Source organism: Triplophysa rosa, linkage group LG8, assembly GCF_024868665.1.
Source record: "Triplophysa rosa linkage group LG8, Trosa_1v2, whole genome shotgun sequence".
In the NCBI taxonomy this organism is placed as follows: domain Eukaryota; kingdom Metazoa; phylum Chordata; class Actinopteri; order Cypriniformes; family Nemacheilidae; genus Triplophysa; species Triplophysa rosa.
The window spans coordinates 12,917,595-12,936,593 of NC_079897.1; the positions used below are offsets into that span (position 1 = coordinate 12,917,595).

General features: G+C 41.8%; 1 protein-coding gene across 1 annotated transcript; it reads left to right on the forward strand.

Moving 5' to 3' along the window:
* Nucleotides 1–2,915: 2,915 nt before the first annotated feature.
* prpf3 (PRP3 pre-mRNA processing factor 3 homolog (yeast)) lies at nucleotides 2,916–11,374 on the forward strand. Its single transcript, XM_057340786.1, has 17 exons — nucleotides 2,916–3,106; nucleotides 3,757–3,913; nucleotides 4,097–4,227; nucleotides 4,420–4,575; nucleotides 4,765–4,851; nucleotides 4,984–5,225; nucleotides 5,317–5,435; nucleotides 5,526–5,713; nucleotides 5,806–5,972; nucleotides 7,909–7,991; nucleotides 8,108–8,251; nucleotides 9,427–9,526; nucleotides 9,629–9,742; nucleotides 9,977–10,095; nucleotides 10,187–10,264; nucleotides 10,346–10,407; nucleotides 10,491–11,374. The coding sequence occupies exons 2-17, from the start codon at nucleotides 3,769–3,771 to the stop codon at nucleotides 10,638–10,640; spliced, it is 2,085 nt and encodes a 694-aa protein (XP_057196769.1). The 5' UTR covers nucleotides 2,916–3,106; nucleotides 3,757–3,768; the 3' UTR covers nucleotides 10,641–11,374.
* The last annotated feature ends 7,625 nt before the right edge of the window (nucleotides 11,375–18,999 follow it).

Genomic DNA, 18,999 nt, shown 5'->3' on the forward strand with positions numbered 1-18,999 from the left:
TATATATATATATATATATATAAATTGTCCCCTCTTACAATTCACACCCTGGACACATGCCCACCAAATAATCACCACATTGTCAGTCCTGACACAATTATGCATACTGTGTCATGATCCTGCCTCACCTTGTTATGCTTTTCTAGTCTTGTGGCAGGGTGATGACAGTCCCATGTGTTTTGTGTGCCAGTGCATGGTCATTGTTTGACCATGCGCTCTCTTGTCTTGTCTCCTGATCCCGCCCCCTCGTTTCCTTGTTTAGTTTCCCATCAGTGTTTCATTCCCCACACCTGCCTCTTGTAATTAACCCTTGTTAGTTTCCCCTATATAATGCCCTTGTGTTTGCTGTCCTGTGCTGGTTCGTTTTGTATTGTAGTCTTCTTGTTCCTTTTGCCTTTTGTACCTTGTACCTGCCTTATCCTTGTCTTGTTACAGTTATTAGTGAGTTTGGTTGCTTTTGGTTTCAGTTCTTGTTTTGCCCCCTTCTGGGAATTTTTTGTTTGCCTTTAGTTAAGTCTTCTGTTATTGTGTTTTTCCCCCATCGTGGGTTTTTGTTTTATTCTTTAATAAATATATTGTTGTTGCTGCCACCTGCTGTCTGCGTCTGTGTTCTGCATACTAACCGTGACAGAACGAACCAACCAAAAGACAGAACCCAGCAGACAGCATGGCCGGCTCCCAGCGATCCCGCCTAACCCACCACCTTTTCGGGATCTACCAGGGGAGCCGTGGCATTATGGACTTCGCCGACGAGTTCCTGGACGCGGCAGCAGAGTGGGAGTTCGGTGAGGAGGAACTCGGCTTCATCTTTAATTGCGGACTCACCGAACCCCTCTCCCCAAGCAAGATGAGTCCCCCCAGCTTCGACAACCTGCTCTGGTTTTTGGTTGACCGGAACAACCCCGAGTCCACCGCACCATCCCGAGCATCCCTACCGCTGGCTACTGTGCCGGAGGGCCGCGTCCTGGCCACCGTCACCCTGGGGGACTCAGCCCCTCCCATCTCAAGCTCCGCTGGTCCTGCCCCTCCTACCAGTCTCCGGGGAAAGAGAGAGCGGAGGGAGTCCTGTGGAACAGCATCGGACTCCTCCAGTGCGGAGCTGGCCCTACCGCATCTCGGCAGCCTGCCACTAGTCCTGTGGCCCACAGCAAGAGGAAGAAGCGGAGGAGGGGATTGCTGCCACAAGTGCCGGCATCCAGTCCCGGTCTGGCAGCAGTCCCGGCTTCCAGTCCGGCCCAGCCAAGGGCATCCAGTCCGGTCCAGCCGGCATTTCAGCCAGTTCTCCAGCCGGCGGCCCAGCAGGCATTCCAGCAGGCATTCCAGCCGGTGTCCAAGTCTGGTCCAACAGCCGGCAATCCAGCCGATGACCCAGCCGGCACTCTGTCCTGTCCAGCCGGCGTCCCTGCCGGCACCCAGTTCTGACACCCAGTCCTGTTCAGCCGCCGGCCGCCTTGTCCCCTGCATCTTCCCCATTGTCATCCCCTTGTTCCCTGTCCAGGTCTCTCAGCACCACCTCAATGGTCTCCCTTGACTCTAGCCCTGCACCCTCATCCGTTCCCCCCATGCTCCCTGGACCTTCCCTGCCTCAGCCTTGGCCTCCTATTTTGCCCTCACCCTTGGTCACCACCCCCCCATGGAACTATCCCCATGCCTTCATCCAAGCCTGTCTCTTCCAAGCCTCCCACTAAACCCACCCAGACTCCACGCTCTCGTACTTCCCCTGCACCCCCCAATCAAAGACTGTTCCACCCAACCCTAACCCTTTTGAACTCTTTTGTGCTCCCACCCCCCCTCCCATGTTTGTTATTTTTATTGTCACCCCAACCCATTCATCCCCCATCGTGGGTTTTTGTTTAATTCTTTAATAAATATATTTTTGTTGCTGCCACCTGCTGTCTGCGTCAGGGTTCTGCATACTAACCGTGACATACTGTATCCTTGTGTGGGAAAATTTACAAACATCATTCAATAACTTCATTACTCAACACCTCTATTTCATACTAAGCTAATATTTTCAAATTTACATTTTTAGATTTTCGTATGACTGTAGTATGTTTACTCCATTTTCCTCATTGGCTGGTCCTCAGTATGGTTTAAACTATTCTTGTGTGAGCAGTATTGCCGGCAAAACCTGATCTCTGTTACACTTGGGTATTAGATAATCCACTGTGTTATGTAGGAATATGGGATTTAAGGGGTGGGTATGGCGCAGAAGCAAGGATGTGTGTTGTGACTGTAAAGCTCCTGGTGTTGTGAAGGTACGCTGGGGTTGGTGTACAAAACATTCCTGTGTGGTAGTGTGTGGCTGAAAATGGAGGGGAGTCAACGATGGTGGGTGAGGAGCATAAAATCTGGCAGTCTGGGGAGTGTTGCCCCAGGCTCACTATTGCTTTTCATAGTGCTACTAGTGCACTCACATGACCTACATCAGACAGAGGAGGAAAGATGTGTGTTAGATGAAAAGTGTGTGTTCGGCGTGCGTGTGTGTCTGACTGACTGTGTTTGAGAGGTTGACAATGTACAAATTTTAAAACAGTAAATGCTGGCTAATTTGATTTTTTTTTTTGTTATGAATTAAAGATTTTCACAACTCAGTTCTGTAATTATGTGTCACATTTCATAATTGTTACTTTGCTTCCCCCTATGGGACAAAATATTTTATAACGTTAACTGATATCAGTTTTGTCAGCAACTTATTTTAAACAGGTTTGTTGCAGTCTAAAAGTAGTATAGGGTTAGAACACGGTTGTTAACTGTGGGAGAATGTCAGGAGAAAAGCTAAATTAATGTTTAATGTATAATGACGATACAAACTTAAACATGGACCTTTTATTTTGTTCGCAGTTCCGCTCCAGCTGGAGAGATGGCAGCAGCGAGTCAGCAGTCTGCAGTTATCCGGCGGAAACGTGACATGTGTAAGTTGCTTCCGTTTCCGTTTCGCCATTGGGAAACGTTCTGCGAACACCGTGGGTAACGAAAAGTCTAGAAACAGTACAAGTCGTTTTATTCAATGTCATTTGGGTTGGCAGAAGAAAAGAAACACAAAAGTAAAGTAACAGCAGACAACATTGACAGTTCGCTGTCAAACAGCTGAATAAAGTGATAGGTGAGTGTGTTTGTTTGTGTCGACGGTTGGTTTTGTTTGAGACGGAAACTCCCTTAAAATAGCACCATGGTAACTGTGGTTTCTACTAAAATAATGTAATTATTTCTAAACATCACGGCTGTTTAGTTTTTATGATAATACGTGGTAGCGATCTCCAAATTTCTCGCGAAATAAAGATACACAAAATGGTAGAAAGATTTTAAAGGGACGGTATGATGCAGTAAATAATGGTGTTATCTATGTAATATCTTTCTTTCATGTTCAACATAATCGGAATCACTGAAGTGAACCTAATGACGAAAAAAACATCTTTAAGTTTTTGAGTAACTATAGATAAAAGCTAACGTCACAGACCAAAATAACCCGTTTTCTCGAAAAAAGGGTTACATTTATTCAGAGCCATTATGTTTAGTTGACAATTGTTATTATTACTATTAATACTTTCAATGTGTTTAATAGTTGTAAAAAGATGTTACCATTCATTCAGTGGTGACCTTAACCCTGGGATTCTTAATTCCTAATAAATTGCTCTATTACGTTCACATAGCAAAAATTCAATAGCATTCAATGTTAGCAAAAATCTGTCTGTTTTCTGTCCAAAATCTTGATGACGATATTTGTGAAGGTGTGTTTTGCTGTCTGTTTAATAGATCTTCCCCAGCATGTCTCTGCCCAAGCGGGAGGTAGATGAGCTGAGGCCATGGGTGGAGCGCACCGTGAAGAAGGTCCTTGGATTTTCTGAACCCACTGTAGTCACTGCAGCACTTCACTGTGTGGGTAAAGGGCTAGACAAGAGAAAAACTACAGGTATGTGCATTTCTGTGTATGTTTTGAAACGTTTGTCACATGTGATAAAAGTATGGGAGATGAAGTTAATAAAATGCTCATTAGAATTTTTTATAGTCCTTTAAAATGAGGTTGAATGGCAAGTACATATTGTTTATTTATTTCACAGACTAACACTTTGAATCTCCTGTTGATTTCTTTTAGACCAGCTAAGGCCTTTTCTTGACGACTCGGCAAGTAGTTTTGTAGAGCGTCTGTTTGAAGCCTTGGAGGAAAGCAGAAACTCTCGTGGCAATAAAGGTTCTGGAGAGAAGAACCGCAAAAGAGAACTAAAGGTAGAGAGTTTTCTGAACGTCTCAAATTTCCATTGCCCAGAGTTTTTGTGTATTTACCATGTAAGATGCTTCTTAACTTTGCAAATATTAAAATGAATCTAATTTACTATAATGTACAGCAGTTTATATTTCAGCTATTTGAAAATGTATTTTATTCTATTGTAGCTCATGTATCTGCTCCTGTTTAATTAGGAGGTGTTTGGAGATGAAGTGGAAGGAGTGAAGGATGGAGCGAGTGTAGAATCGGCAACAAAAAGGAAGAGGGTTCCGCGCTTTGAGGAGGTGGAGGAACCAGCTGTTTTACCTGGACCCCCAACAGAGAGCCCCGGCATGCTTACAAAGATGCAGGTAACACACAAAAAAACAGATTTATATTGGTACTCACAGTGTTTGACCATCACTCTTAGCAAATACAAATGAGTGCTGTTTTCTAAATGATCTTAGAGGTGTCTAGTACATTCAGAGTATCTACTCGCCATTTTCTCAGTCAACCTCCTGCTGTATGTGTTCATACTGTATGTGATGTTACTGCTTTAGATCAAGCAGATGATGGAAGCAGCCACACGACAGATTGAGGAAAGAAAGAAACAGCTGAGTTTCGTGGCTCCTGTCCCAATTGTACAGGTGAGATAGAACCCTTGTGTTCTTTCTTATCTGACCCTACAACATTCAATTGACTTTAGCTTTTCAGACATAATATCGTTTAGCATAATTATTGATCTTTTATAGCCTAGATTAACACTGGTTTCCCCTCAGACAGACCCCAGTACACCACGTCCCAACCTTTCAGCGGTGGGATCGGCCCAGTCCATCGCCCCCTCCCAGGCTGCTAACTTCATGAATGATGCTATAGAAAAGGCTCGCAAGGCAGCCGAATTGCAGGCCAAGATCCAGTCCACGCTGGCCATGAAACCAGGAATTCTGGGTACTTTGAATAACACAGGGTCGCATAACCTAGTAGCTTTGGCCAACCTGCATGCGATGGGCATCGCTCCACCGTGAGTTAAAATTGTATATTTAATGGGTTATTGCACCATGTTGGCACAGAGAGGTGAAATGCATTTATTTATTGGATAATTTCTTTTACAGTAAGGTGGAACCTCGTGAGGTTTCAAAGCCTACGCCCCTCATTTTGGACGAGCTCGGAAGAACCGTCGATGCCAGTGGCAAAGAAATCGAGCTCACACATCGCATGCCCACCCTGAAAGGTAACAAATGCAGAATACTTCTATTAGAGACCTTGCATACAGTGTATACTGCAGATTGTTTTTCTTATTTTGTTCTCTTTCTTTGTCTAGCAAACATCAGAGCAGTGAAGAGAGAGCAGTTTCGGCAGCAGTTAAAGGAAAAGCCTGCCGATGATATGGAGTCCACATCTTATTTCGACCCACGTGTGCCCCTCGTTCCTGCACAGAGAGCAAAGAAAGGCTTTAGATTCCACGAACAGGGCCGCTTTGAGAAGATCGCCCAGCGGATACGCACAAAGGTTGGCTACAGTTGGCTTCTCATGTACAGTTGCTTCGTGAAGAGCTGTTGTTCCCTATTTATTAAATGTGTGAATCGTGTCTTTGTCTTTAGGCTCAGCTAGAGAAGCTACAGATGGAGATCGCTCAAGCTGCCAAGAAGACGGGCATTCAGGCCTCCACTAAACTGGCTCTTATTGCTCCTAAGAAGGAGCTGGGGGATGGGGAGGTTCCTCGAATTGAGTGGTGGGACTCCTACATCCTGCCATCCAACATAAAACTGTAAGAGCCAATTGCCCTGTTTACTTTACAGATAACACAAACACAAGAAAAAAAGTTGTTTCGCTTTAATTTTACTGTTTAAGAAGTTTAACATGCTGAATACGAAAATCACATTACTTTTTTATAGGGGTGTAACGATACTTCGTACTACAATATTTCGCGATGCAAAAAATGGTACGATGCGCATCGTAGAGAGATGGGGATATCTTACAATATGTTTAATTCTATTCGTTCAGCGGTCAAGATGCTACCTACTCTGCGCTAGCGCGTCACGTGTGCTTATCTCACATATGCGGTAGAGAGAGAAGCACAAGACACAATCTGTGTCTCCAAGTGGTTTACAAAGAGTCATATTTTCCTTCACAATCGCCGTTAAAACACAGCAAACTTGAAGCGTGACTGCAGGCGAGTCACCCCGAAACTCATTACAAAGGCAGCACAAACGTTTTTAAATGCCAATGTTAATTTATCCGCTAACGTGAGCTGCATAACGTGATATGCAACATAAAGTAAGCCAAAAGAAACCAGTGCTGTTCCGATCAGAGAAGCGATGAAGTGAGTCGTACTGTATTAAAAGATTAAATGACATGTTAAAAATCGAACCAAGTATGTGATTTGCACGATTGAAGAAATGTAATACAGTTTATATAATGTCTTTTTGAAAGATTTTTCTCATTCATTACTGTCTCAAGCAAAGACAGTGCAGCTTCAAAGAGACATGAGCCAATAGCGCTTGAGCGTGAGCTCTGTCAGAGCGTTTCATTGGTTGAATGTACTGAATGAACACGCCCTTCACTGAACGAAGGAGTCAATTGAGTCAAAATGAGACTGAATGAACTGCTACATGTCGTTCGTGGTCTAATATTCTCTGTGTTACAACAATGCATAACCAGTAGTTACTCCGCTTTTCTGAAAAATAAAGGTTATGACCTTGTTTAATTTAATTCCAAGGTAAAGTAAATTATGTCGAAACAGTTAAATCTTTGTATGGAACATTTAATTACACCAATTAAATGAGTTCATCCAGATAGATTTTAGTAGACTAATATAATGTAGATTTCGTCGACTAAAAATAGACTAAAACTATGATAAAGTCAAAAGACTATGACTAAAACTAAATCAAAATTTGCTGTCAAAATTGACACTGATCTTAATTCTAATTTCAGTTAAGCCTTAAAAAATGTTTAATTCTTTATTAAGTTGTATGTGCAACAAATTAAGTTACAGAAATTGTTAATATTTTGAAAATTAATGTTATTTGAATTTCAGTTTCGTTTTTGAATTTTGTTCAAAATATCGAGATGTGTATCGTGAACCCAGCATCGAGATATGTACTGAATCGTGAGCTGAGTGTATCGTTACACCCCTACTTTTTTACCATTGACGGTACTTACCAAAAAACCAAAAATTTTTTTACACATTTATACATTTCAATATTATTACTCGTACGCAGAAGTTACAAGGTACTGGCATAACACTGAGCTTAAACAACAGTTTAACATAAGTTACTAAAAATGAGTTGTTGAAAACTTCAGAAGTCTACATTTGATCATTTTTGTCTTTTATGACTAATACTGTCCTCACGTACCAGGTTCCAGACATAGTCACCCTTCATCGCTTCATCCCACCTTCCCTGTGATACAGAATTTTTTAGAATTTTCTGACAGTGACAATTGGAAAACAATTTTAAAAAAGTGTGAAAATTTGTACAGTTTTTGTTTATTTGCAATATACCGATATATCTTAATTAATGATATAAGCTCAAAATTTACTTGGACTAAATATACACTAAAACATTGATGTCATGTGAAAATAAATATTACCACAATAATAAGCATCATAGAATTAAATGAAAGAAAGTTCAGGCGAAACAACAATTTGTTACACTGTGTAATTGAATAATTGATCTGTTTTTATTGATTTTTTTGCATTTAAGATCTGCTCGGATGATGGTTGATGAGATTGAGTTGCATGGAGTCACCAATTTGGTCGAGCACCCATCTCAGATGGCCCCACCAGGTATTCATACTGTTGTGAATTGCAAAAAGGCAAATATTTTAGTTTTGCGACTGGAAACTCGATTGATTGATTGACTGTCTGTTTTTTATTTGTGTCTTTTTCCGTGGCGCTCTCAGTGGACACTGATAAGCCAGTGACTCTAGGTGTGTATTTGACTAAGAAGGAGCAGAAAAAGTTGAGGAGGCAGACACGCAGAGAAGGACAGAAAGAGCTGCAGGAGAAGGTCCGACTGGGCCTCATGCCTCCACCTGAACCCAAAGGTACATCAGTCACCATAATCTGTGTTTAAAAACATTAAACATAAGTTTGTTTGTTATTGCATACAATATACAACTTGTTGACTGTTGCACTGCCAAGTTTGGCCACAGCTACTCATTACTTGTTTTCCAGTAAAGTTACCAGTAGGGCTGTGACGGTTGCCGTGACAACTGCACCACCGCGTGGTAAAGTGCCATGATGGTGGTGAACTGCCACCGGTGGTACTGCACGTTACTGTGACAAATATAAGTGTTATAAAAATGACTGTTGTGATAACGATTGGTATTTGTGACCTTTCAGTTGTGGATGGTTTTATTTAAAAGATTTAACATTAGCACAGAAATTATTGGCATACGTTACCGTTGGTGCGTTCGAGCGCGAGCCTGCAAGCGGGTTTTGCTATGGATCTTGTTGTGAAATGAACTGTTACATAAAATCAAAACCAGCTATGACCCGCTTGCATGGTGTCGGAGCACGCGCAGGATGCCGGCTTGCCGCGGTTGCGGAGAGACATCTATTAATTTCATGCGCACTTAGTGCAGCTGTACTCATCTTAATCGGGACAATGTCAACATGTTAGTTTCCCATCAACGAGTAGGACAAAGTAACTTTTTTATGGCAATCTGAATAGGAAAGCCAAGGTAGGTTTAAACAGTTTGTTTCAAATGGAATTTTTAAGGACTGTAACCTTACAGTTTGCCGTTTCACTGATGGATTTGCGCATTAAACATGGACATTTGCTCATTAAACATTATCCTCATTTTTTTCAAATATCATATTTCAAAAAGTATTTAAATAAGGTCTATATTTTTCTTCCACTCGTCATGTGGTTGCTACATGTAAATATAATCATAAATATTCATTATATAAATAATATATACTTCCCAACCACCGCGGTTAATTTGTCCATTACCACCACGGTGGTAAAAAACTGCCACCGTCACAGCCCTAGTTACCAGTAAAGAATAAGGCAGGGCAAGAAATGGCTGCTTTTTAATCACTTTTCACTCCACTCTAACCTTAAACAATACTATTTTGTAAAGAAATTCATATGTAGGGTTTTTATTGAAGCGTCAAGATCATCAAACAAAAGGGTCCAAATTTGTACTGCTGTTATATGTTTGAGGATGCTTAAGTAGTACATTGAAATATGACGCATGTTGTCGTGTGTTTGCAGTACGAATCTCTAATCTGATGAGGGTTTTGGGGACGGAGGCAGTGCAGGATCCCACTAAAGTGGAGGCTCATGTTAGAGCACAAATGGCCAAGAGACAGAAGTAAGCAAGCAGTCTGTGTGCTTTTTGTTTACATAGACACACATGTACTCTCGCACACAAATGTTTAATAACAGTGATATTTCTCCCTGTGTGCGTGTTCAGGGCCCACGAGGAGGCGAACGCAGCACGTAAACTCACAGCAGAGCAGAGGAAAGAGAAGAAGGTGAAGAAACTGAAGGAGGATTTGAGTCACGGGGTTTACATCGCTGTTTACAGGTGCTAAAGTGATATTTTCTCGTTTTTTTATGATGTACGGTTAATTGCAAAACTATTTGACCTAACAAGATGGATCTGCAGCCCCTCAACAAAAACATACTGATTTTAAATGTACATAGCATCGTTCTTGCTAGTCGCATGCAGCAGCAGCAGCATGCATAAATAGCCAGTGATATCTGATTTAGGAATAAATGCCTGTTTGTTTTATCCTGCATTTTTCTGCTTTGATCTCAGAATCCGAAATCTTTATAACCCAGCCAAGAAGTTTAAGGTGGAGGCCAATGCAAACCAGCTGTATCTCACTGGCACTGTGGTCCTACACAAAGACGTCAACATTGTAGTTGTGGAAGGAGGTGATTGAATAGAGCATCGATATTTATTTACAAGTACACAGATCATTTTAAAATGTCTGGAAATTACAATATATCGATTTTCTCCATGTAGGACCCAAGGCGCAAAAGAAGTTTAAACGGCTGATGTTGAATAGGATTAAATGGGATGAGCCGAACTCAAAGAGAGATGGTAAGAGGACAGAGGAGAGCAGGCTTATCATTGTATGTGATGTGATCTGAAGTTAACCTTTTGACATTTTGTTTCCACTAGAGCCTGAAGGTTCGGATGATGAGGGTTCGAGGAAGCATAACAAGTGTTCCTTGGTTTGGGAGGTAAACACACTTAGTCTACCCAAAATTAAAATTCTTATCGCCAGAAAGTGTCTTGTTATTTTAACATATACGCATTTTCCTAGGGGACAGCCAAGGAACGCAGTTATGGGGAGGTTAAGTTTAAGCAGTGCCCTACAGAGAACATGGCTCGGGAACATTTTAAGAAGCACGGCACCGAGCATTACTGGGACTTGGCTCTGAGTCAGAGCGTGCTGGAGACAACTGATGACTGAAACATCACCAAAACTAAGCAGAAACATCGGACACGAAAGAACATAACAAAGCCTGCAGCGCGTGCACACTTGCACAACTGATTTGGTGTTTGAGAGGTGAAATAGACTGTTGAGAGAAATGTGCGTGTGTAAATATAGAATAAGTGTGTGAGAGAACAATTTGCGTTATTACATAACAAGTGTCTGTGAAACAATGAATGGCTTAACAACAAGAGCTGGTGGGATGAACCATGTCGTTGCCTCTATGTGGCAGAACACAATAATAGCTGCATATTGAATAAGGATGGACACATTGAGTTTGTCACCCTTGTAACAGTTTTATAGTGTAGGCTGTGCAGTTTGTGATGACTTTCAATGGCTTCCACACTTATCTTGATTCAGGACTGTAGTAACACTCCTGAGGTATGCAGTTACCAGACACTGTAGTTTTGGTACTCTGTGACTGGATGTGTTTCAGTGTACAAATAAAAGCATTGGTTTCTGTATAACACACAGGAGTTGCTTTTAAAGTCTTGCAGTGGAACGTCTTGTCTGTAGAATGGAATTTTATTTTTATTTTGGCTCACCTTTATGACCAGATAAAAAATTACCAGGCTTAACCAGTTGTGGCAGTTTATTGGTTTTTTTTGCTTTCCCCATGTTTTATTTTTGTCAAGGACTCAAATGAAGATCTCTTGAAATGTACATAAACTGCAACCAACTAAATGAGGGCCATTAAAGCTGGGAAAAAATCATTTGAAGTGTTTTAGCATGTTTTTTTCACAACAATTGATTTTATCTGATTATTTCTCTTTGGTTCTCAGTAGTGTGAACCATGTGGAATAATACATTAAGTAATGCTGTAATGCAGGCAATTTCTGTCAAAAGCATCATCTTCATAATTTACTTATAATGAAACCTTAAGATAAGAAAAAGACATTTGCTTTAAATGAAGGCTAGGACATTCAGAATTTCAAGATATTTTTATACTGATATTTGTGACAATTGTTTAACCCCCAACTGTCATTGCAAAATAAATCAATTAAAAAATTCAATGTTTTTATTGAATTTATTACATATTAAATGTATACGTAATGGTAATATCTCAATATCTACTAGGCTCCCCCATAATGTGTTAAATATGCTTTAGTTTTGCCACTTTATCTTAATCCATAGATCCAAAGTTTTAGCATGTTACCTTGTACTTACAGTGGTGTGAAGAAGTGTTGGCCCCCTTCCTGATTTTGTATTTTTTTGCATGTTTGTCACACTTTAATGTTTCAGATCATCAAACAAATTAAAATATTATTCAAAGATAACACAACATGCAGTTTTAAATGGTTTTTATTATTAAGGGAAAATTAAATCCAAAACTACATGGACCTGTGTGAAAAAGTGTTTGCACCCCCTAAACCTAATAACTGGTTGGGCCACCCCTTAGCAGCAACAACTGCAATCAAGCGTTTGCGATAACTTGCAACGAGTCTGTTACAGCGCTGTGGAGGAATTTTGGTCCACTCATCTTTGCAGATTTGTTGTAATTCAGCCACATTGGAGGGTTTTCGAGCATGAACCGCCTTTTTAAGGTCATGCCACAGCATCTTAATAGGATTCAGGTCAGGACTTTGACTAGGCCACTCCAAAGTCTTCATTTTGTTTGAAAAAACGCACAAAACATTCTTACATTCCTTTGCGTATGCGCGATGCATGTCAGGTAGTCTCAGAGACACGGACCGTTGGCTAAATGTCTGATGCATAAGGCACACTTTTCTGGAAAAACTTCAGCACGTTCGAAGTCGTCATCTGATTGGTTAAATTTCACAGGATTTCTGGGAGACGTGCGTGTCGCATTCTTTAACAGTCTGCCTGGAAACAACACGAAGCCGTCTGATCTAAGAAGTAAGCTTTCGTGTTTACAACGTTTGCTATAAGAATTCATCACAATCGACTAAACACTTAATTCTTAAGTATGCAAGGTTCATGGCATAATCTTATAATCATTTTGTTGCTGTTAAATTTTGACACGTTCATGAATTTGCACCGGTCTGTTACTGCGGGGACATTCCCGTGCTCTAAACATGACACGGCACAAAACAAAACGTGATTGGTTGCTTTACCTGTCAGTCATATTCTCTTGGGCGGCCTTGGCCAAAGAAGCAACGATAAGTTCTTGAGACTACATGTCAGGTGACGAGACAAAAGGCTGTTTCTCAATTTCAAGAACACAAAGAAGCTGTGTTCTTGTAGATACCGGTCTTGCCAGGCAAGAATTCTGTACGCGCAACGTATGCATTCGATGCATCCTTCATATCAGGAACACATCCAGGTCCTTTCATGTGCGCTGTGTACTTGAACCAGACTTTGGCGGTGGATGATGGCATAGAGCGAGAACATGAGGAAACAAAATCACTGAAGCACGCATACTGAGAAACAGCCAAAGGGTCCTTCTCAATATTTACTTGTGCATCCTTGTTTTCTTTCCTCGCTTCATTTGAAGATGTGACGATGTCCAGGGGGAGGAGAATTAATAGGTGCGTCAGGCTTAAGGTAATTGCACATACAGTCCAAAATTTGCGTCCAAATTTTTCGCTCATAAAAAAATTAATACGACCTCACGTTGTGTCAATCACATTTACACACTGCCTCTCTGATATTTTCATCCGTCATAAAAAATTTGGACTGGGTTCAATTTTCATAATTTTGATAGGTGTTTTGACAATTCAGAGACTGGCGTCTCAGTGCACTTCTAGCAGCACAAAGTAATGTATGAGAAACAATGTGCGGATTACAAAAACAGAATATAAAGAGAGAGTGTGGCAGATGAGCAGATGATTGCGGAACAGCTTGATAACAGGATAGTATGTACTGATTTTCAAGCCACGGTGCTAAATGCAAGAAGACCATACCTCAACATTTGGGCAACATTGCCAAAATCTGGAAGACCCGCGGGGTTCCTGGGTTCCCGGGGCAGTTAGCGGCCTCCGTTGGTCCGTTCGCGAAACTGAAATACTGTTTTACGGGAGAAATAACTAAACGGATGGGATGGCGGCAGATGGGTGTGAAAAACGGGAGTGTTGACAGGTATGCAAGAAAATGCAGGCAGAGAGAGTGAGGACAGCCTACCTAGCCGGTACTGTCAATGGAGAGAAGCAAGGGATGAAAGCAGAGATAAGGAGGGAGGCAGAACGAATGCAGGGTCAGGTTGTATTGTTTTGCAATTTTTTTCACAACAGCTTCTATGCGTGACGTATTTGTAGTATAACGAATACAAAAAACGTGTACGAGCACGTGACTCCTCAGAAAGCTTCTTCACTCCTTGATCTTCACCTCCTCGCGGTGTAATTAGAGCACTAAGATGTCCTACACGATGGCTGAGCTCGATTGGTTTCTAGGATGGAGGAGTGAAGAATTGATGAAGCATACTGAGAAGCACCCAAAGGCTGTTCCAAATTCAAAGGCTACATTCGAGGGCCAATTACACAATGAAAGTTTGTTCCCCTTTGAAAGCTCCTCCAAATGCGTCCTTTGTTTGTCAGAAAATGAACTTTCTCTTCCAAACATTCTCTTGGTATCTCACTATGGGAACGCTCTGGTGCGACAGATCCTGGAAGCATCAATGATACCACGTCTGGCAGCTGAAAGACCAATCACAACAGTGATGCGGGAATTCCGCCTCCCTGATATATATACCATTGCCGGTGGTCCCTACTTCATTCTTGATCTCTTCCCCATGAAGATCTCATTTGGAAGCTATCTCTCAGCAGGCACCGTGAGGAAAAAATATGTTTAACTGTTCTTAGACGAGCCGTCAAGGTAAGTCACTGAATGCAGTGATTTGTACGGGCGAATTAATTCACTGTCACGGTAAATTATTGCTGAGCTTGATAATAGTAAACTGCGCGTTAAGGCGTTTTTCTTGTCAAGTGGCACGTTGTGGTGAACTATGGCAACTTCTGGGTCAGCAAGCAGTGGGACGAAAGCGACTTTGCGTCCGTGCTCTTGTGGATCTATGATCTCCGGCAGAGACTCTCATCCCCTCTGCATCGTATGCAGGTGGCACTCGCTAACCCCGAGTGCTGTCCTCACTGTTCTCTCTTCCCATCAAGGGTGTTAGAGAGAAGAGTGCGGGTGGCAGCCACTAATAAAGATGACCCCTGCCTTTCTGGAAACAGGAGGGTGAGGCTTTCCAGACCTGCCTCCCTCGTAAGTCCACCATGAGGCCATCTGCACGTGCAGGGTTTGAGAACCCCCAGAGAAGCACTCAGCCAGTGTTCAGGGGTCCCAGACCTGCTCAGCCTCAACAGACTGAGCCACAGCCGAAACCAGCTCAGCCAAAGGTTCGCAGCTGCAGCTCGACACCGGCTGGCAAACCCTCAGGGAGGGAAGAAGCGGCGTGCTACCTAACCTGTCGTTTGGGTCAGATCAAAAGGATGAGCATCAGCACTCACAGAGTATCTGGTGTTATCCTCCATCAGAGAGAGTCAATTTCTCCCCCTCCTGCCAAGAGAAGGCATTGGACTCTGGAATTGTTCGAAGAAAGTTCTCTCTCAACCAGTTTTCATGTGAAGTTGGCACCAGTTCCCCCAGTGCCCCACAGAAAAGTTCTCCCCCCTCCACCCATGGGGTTAAAACGTCAGGGGGCAGTTTGCAAGAAAATGTGTAGTGTGAAAATAAACTCATTCCCTGTGCATCCAGGCAGTGGGCCGAGGGCACAGCACAATGTAAAAATAAAAACACAAAAACAAAATTGTCCAGTTCAGAACTGCAATCCCCCACTCTTACACTAGATGATGCTGCCGTGCCACTAGTGAGCAAGAGTTACAGCGGTCGCTCGCTGTTCAGGCAGCGAATTGGCGCGCATGCGCAGTACACCCCTGGGTTTTATTCACAATAAGCCAGGGTTATCATCTGCAGTTTGCTGTAAAACCACCACTTTTTCGAAAATGCGTTGATGTCAACAGCAGAAGGGGAGGCAGCTCAGATTTTGGAGAAGGATGTATTATTTTGACGAGAAAATATGACAAGCTCACAGATCAGCTTTCAACATGCGTTCTTTTACTTTTTTCTTTCGTACCCTATCCCTTTGCTTACCCATCAACCCTCCTATTCACCATTGCCCCCTAGTGCCCATATACAGGACACACATATCACAGTTATACATTTATATTCAACACTTGAATATTACAAAGGAAATAAACTCTTTATTGAGCAAAAGAGCGATTCGGGTTGTACCGCCGGAAAACAGCTATCACGGCTCTTGCGGTATTTTGTCATTCCCAAAAGAGGGGGAGGTCTCAGTCCCATACTGGATTTGCGGAACCTCAAGAAACACCTCAGGAAGTACACATTAAAAATGCTCACGCTCAAAGCTCTGTGCCAATTTTATTATGAAAGACGCATATTTTCAAATAAGCATCTGCCCAGCACACAGAAAATTCAGGGCACAGCTTACGAGTTTTTGACAGTTCTTTCCGGGCATTCATTAGCCCCCGAGAGTGTTCAGCAAATGTGTCGAAGCAGCGCTCACTTCGCTAAGAATAGCGGGTCTCAGAGTGTCAGGCTATTTGGACGATCTTCTCCTCTGTGCCCCATCACGGCAACAGGCAGAGATAGATAAGAGCGCTCATGTCCCATTTGGAAAACTTAGGCTTCAAAGTGAATGAGACAAAGAGCTGCTTAGTGCCTTCACAAGAAATTATCTACTTGGGTCTAGGGCTGGGCGGAATGACGGAAAATTCCGTTACCGCGGAATAAAATGTCAACCGTAAGAGATTTTTCTATTCCGTGTATTCCGCGGAATGTAAATAAGTAGCGTGGTTAACTCGGCGCTCTGCAAATTAGGCGCTATTCTGAAAAAAACTAATGAATTAATCCACCCGTAACAAATGAACGTATCAAACATTCTTTTGACCTTCTTTCAGTCTGTAGTTTAGTGATCCGCTCCAGTCCGGTGCTTCTCTCAGGGATCTGCGCCAGCATTTAAAAAAGCTCATTCTCAACACGCAGAGGCGTATTAAGACCTCATGGTGCCCCTGGGCAACAGCCCCAGAGGTGCCTCCCCATCAACCCACCTACCCACACGCAAGAATCCACTCATTAAAAGATTTATATATTAAAAGATTTTATAAGAATGAAACTCTGCAATTTACAAAATACTATTTTACAAGAATTACACATTAACATGACACTTTTGTAGAAAAGAACACAAAAACAACTCTTTTCATCAAGCATTTTTAACAATTAGGCCTACTGTAGTTAAGGGGCACCTGCTTTGTGTTGTAATGTTACATTTCAGGTTTTGATGTAGTTATAAAAAATCACTAACATTTTTTTAACAGGTGTAAATGTTGTGCGTGCCACAAAATGGGGGTACAGGGACACACACACACACACACACTATAGTTTGCATGTATGTATTCACATTAGGGGGACAATGGAACAATGTACAGATTTTCAGGACATTGGGACTTTAATTCACCAAAGTGGCATTCACCAGATTACAATGTATAGCAAAGTTATTCATAAAAATAACATGAAACGTTATTGTTACTATTTTAACTGCTATACAGCTATTCAAACGCTCTTTTTAAGCACAATATGTGTATATTCTTCTTACTAAACGATCACATAAGTACTAAGATAAAAGTGTACACCACTAAAAAGGACACATATGAATTGATTGCGTGATGACACCGTTCTTCACTTTCACTTTAAAACCCAGGTTTGGACCTTAAATAGTGGCCTTACCTCCACGTACTATTAGCATACATTATCGGCACTATAACATCTTATTTCTGACGCATGCCATGTATATATACATTTATTAATCACTGCTAATCCCCGCATTTTTAGTCGCCGCTACAACAACTTCCATCTGTTTGAAGATTAAAGTGTAGGCTACACCAAAGACGACTCGCCTCATAACACTCACTTGTGATTGGCTGAATGTTAATTCACTCAAATCTATGTAACTAACCAGATAACATGGGCGGGAATATTGGCGGAGGTGTGTCGATAAAGTGCGGAGGACAGAACCATTTTTATCTGAAAGTGGGGGTATTCCCGCACATGGTGCCACGCCTATTTAGCGCAGATGCGTGACTTAAGTCTTAAAAAAGAAATGCTTATGTACATTTATAAAAATATATATTTTGTATTGCGGGTTTATTTGGTGCCGCTAAAGTCTTGGTGCCCCTGGGCACTTGCCCAATTGCCCATATGGTTAATGTGTGTGTGTGTGTGTGTTGTGGCACGCACAACATTTACACTTGTTAAAAAAATGTTAGTGATTTTTTTTCACTACATCAAAACCTGAAATGTAACATTACAACACAAAGCAGGTGCGCCTTAACTACAGTAGGCCTAATTGTTAAAAATGCTTGATGAAAAGAGTTGTTTTTTGTGTTCTTTTCTACAAAAGTATCATGTTAATGTGTAATTCTTGTAAAATAGTATATTGTAAATTGCAGAGTTTTATTCTTATAAAATCTTTTAATATATAAATCTTTTAATGAGTGGATTCTTGCGTGTGGGTAGGTGGGTTGATGGGGAGGCACCTCTGGGGCTGTTGCCCAGGGGCACCATGAGGTCTTAATACGCCTCTGCAAGTTCCCCCTATCGCACATGACATTTGCACATCTAATACTTTAACACAGGGATGGGTTGCTCGACACCCCGTGTCGACACACGTATCGAGTTTTCGACACGCTAGTGCTTCGAAACAGTGTTCCGGAGCATTGCTGGAAATGAGTCTGTCACGTGACCTGAGGAAACGAAGCTTCGTTACCTCACTGACACGTCACGCAGGGATCAAACTCAAAGCGCGTCGATTGCGCTGAACCATAGGAATGTTATAATTATATATTTAATTTATATAATTTTATCATTTTGTATTGCTAATTAAAGTACTATTTAAAACCATGACATGTTAATGTCTGTTGTCAAAAAGTAAATTGCAGGTTTAACACTGTTCCCAAAAAGTATAAAAGTGTTTCTTCAACCACAAACTGGTTTTCTGCTAGTAAACGCCGTCCTCGGTTCTCTGCAGCTTACACGTGCAGAAGTGTGTTTGATCTTTAAATGGAGAATGCACGCAAGAGACCCCGTTCTCAAGTGTGGGAACACTTCAGTCTTGACACTGCTAATAAAGTGTCATGTCTGATATGCGAGCAAACTTTGTCTTATTCCAATAATACATCCTCAATGCTTCGTCACTTACGCTCCAAACATCCAAACGCTCTGGGCAACGATACTCAAACAACAGAGCACCAGTCTGCCCCATCTGGGGAGAGGGTAAAATACATATAATAATAAAGAAATTTCCGTTGGGACAATAAAAACGATCTATTTCCCTCAACAAATGAGCAATAAAGTAATTAAA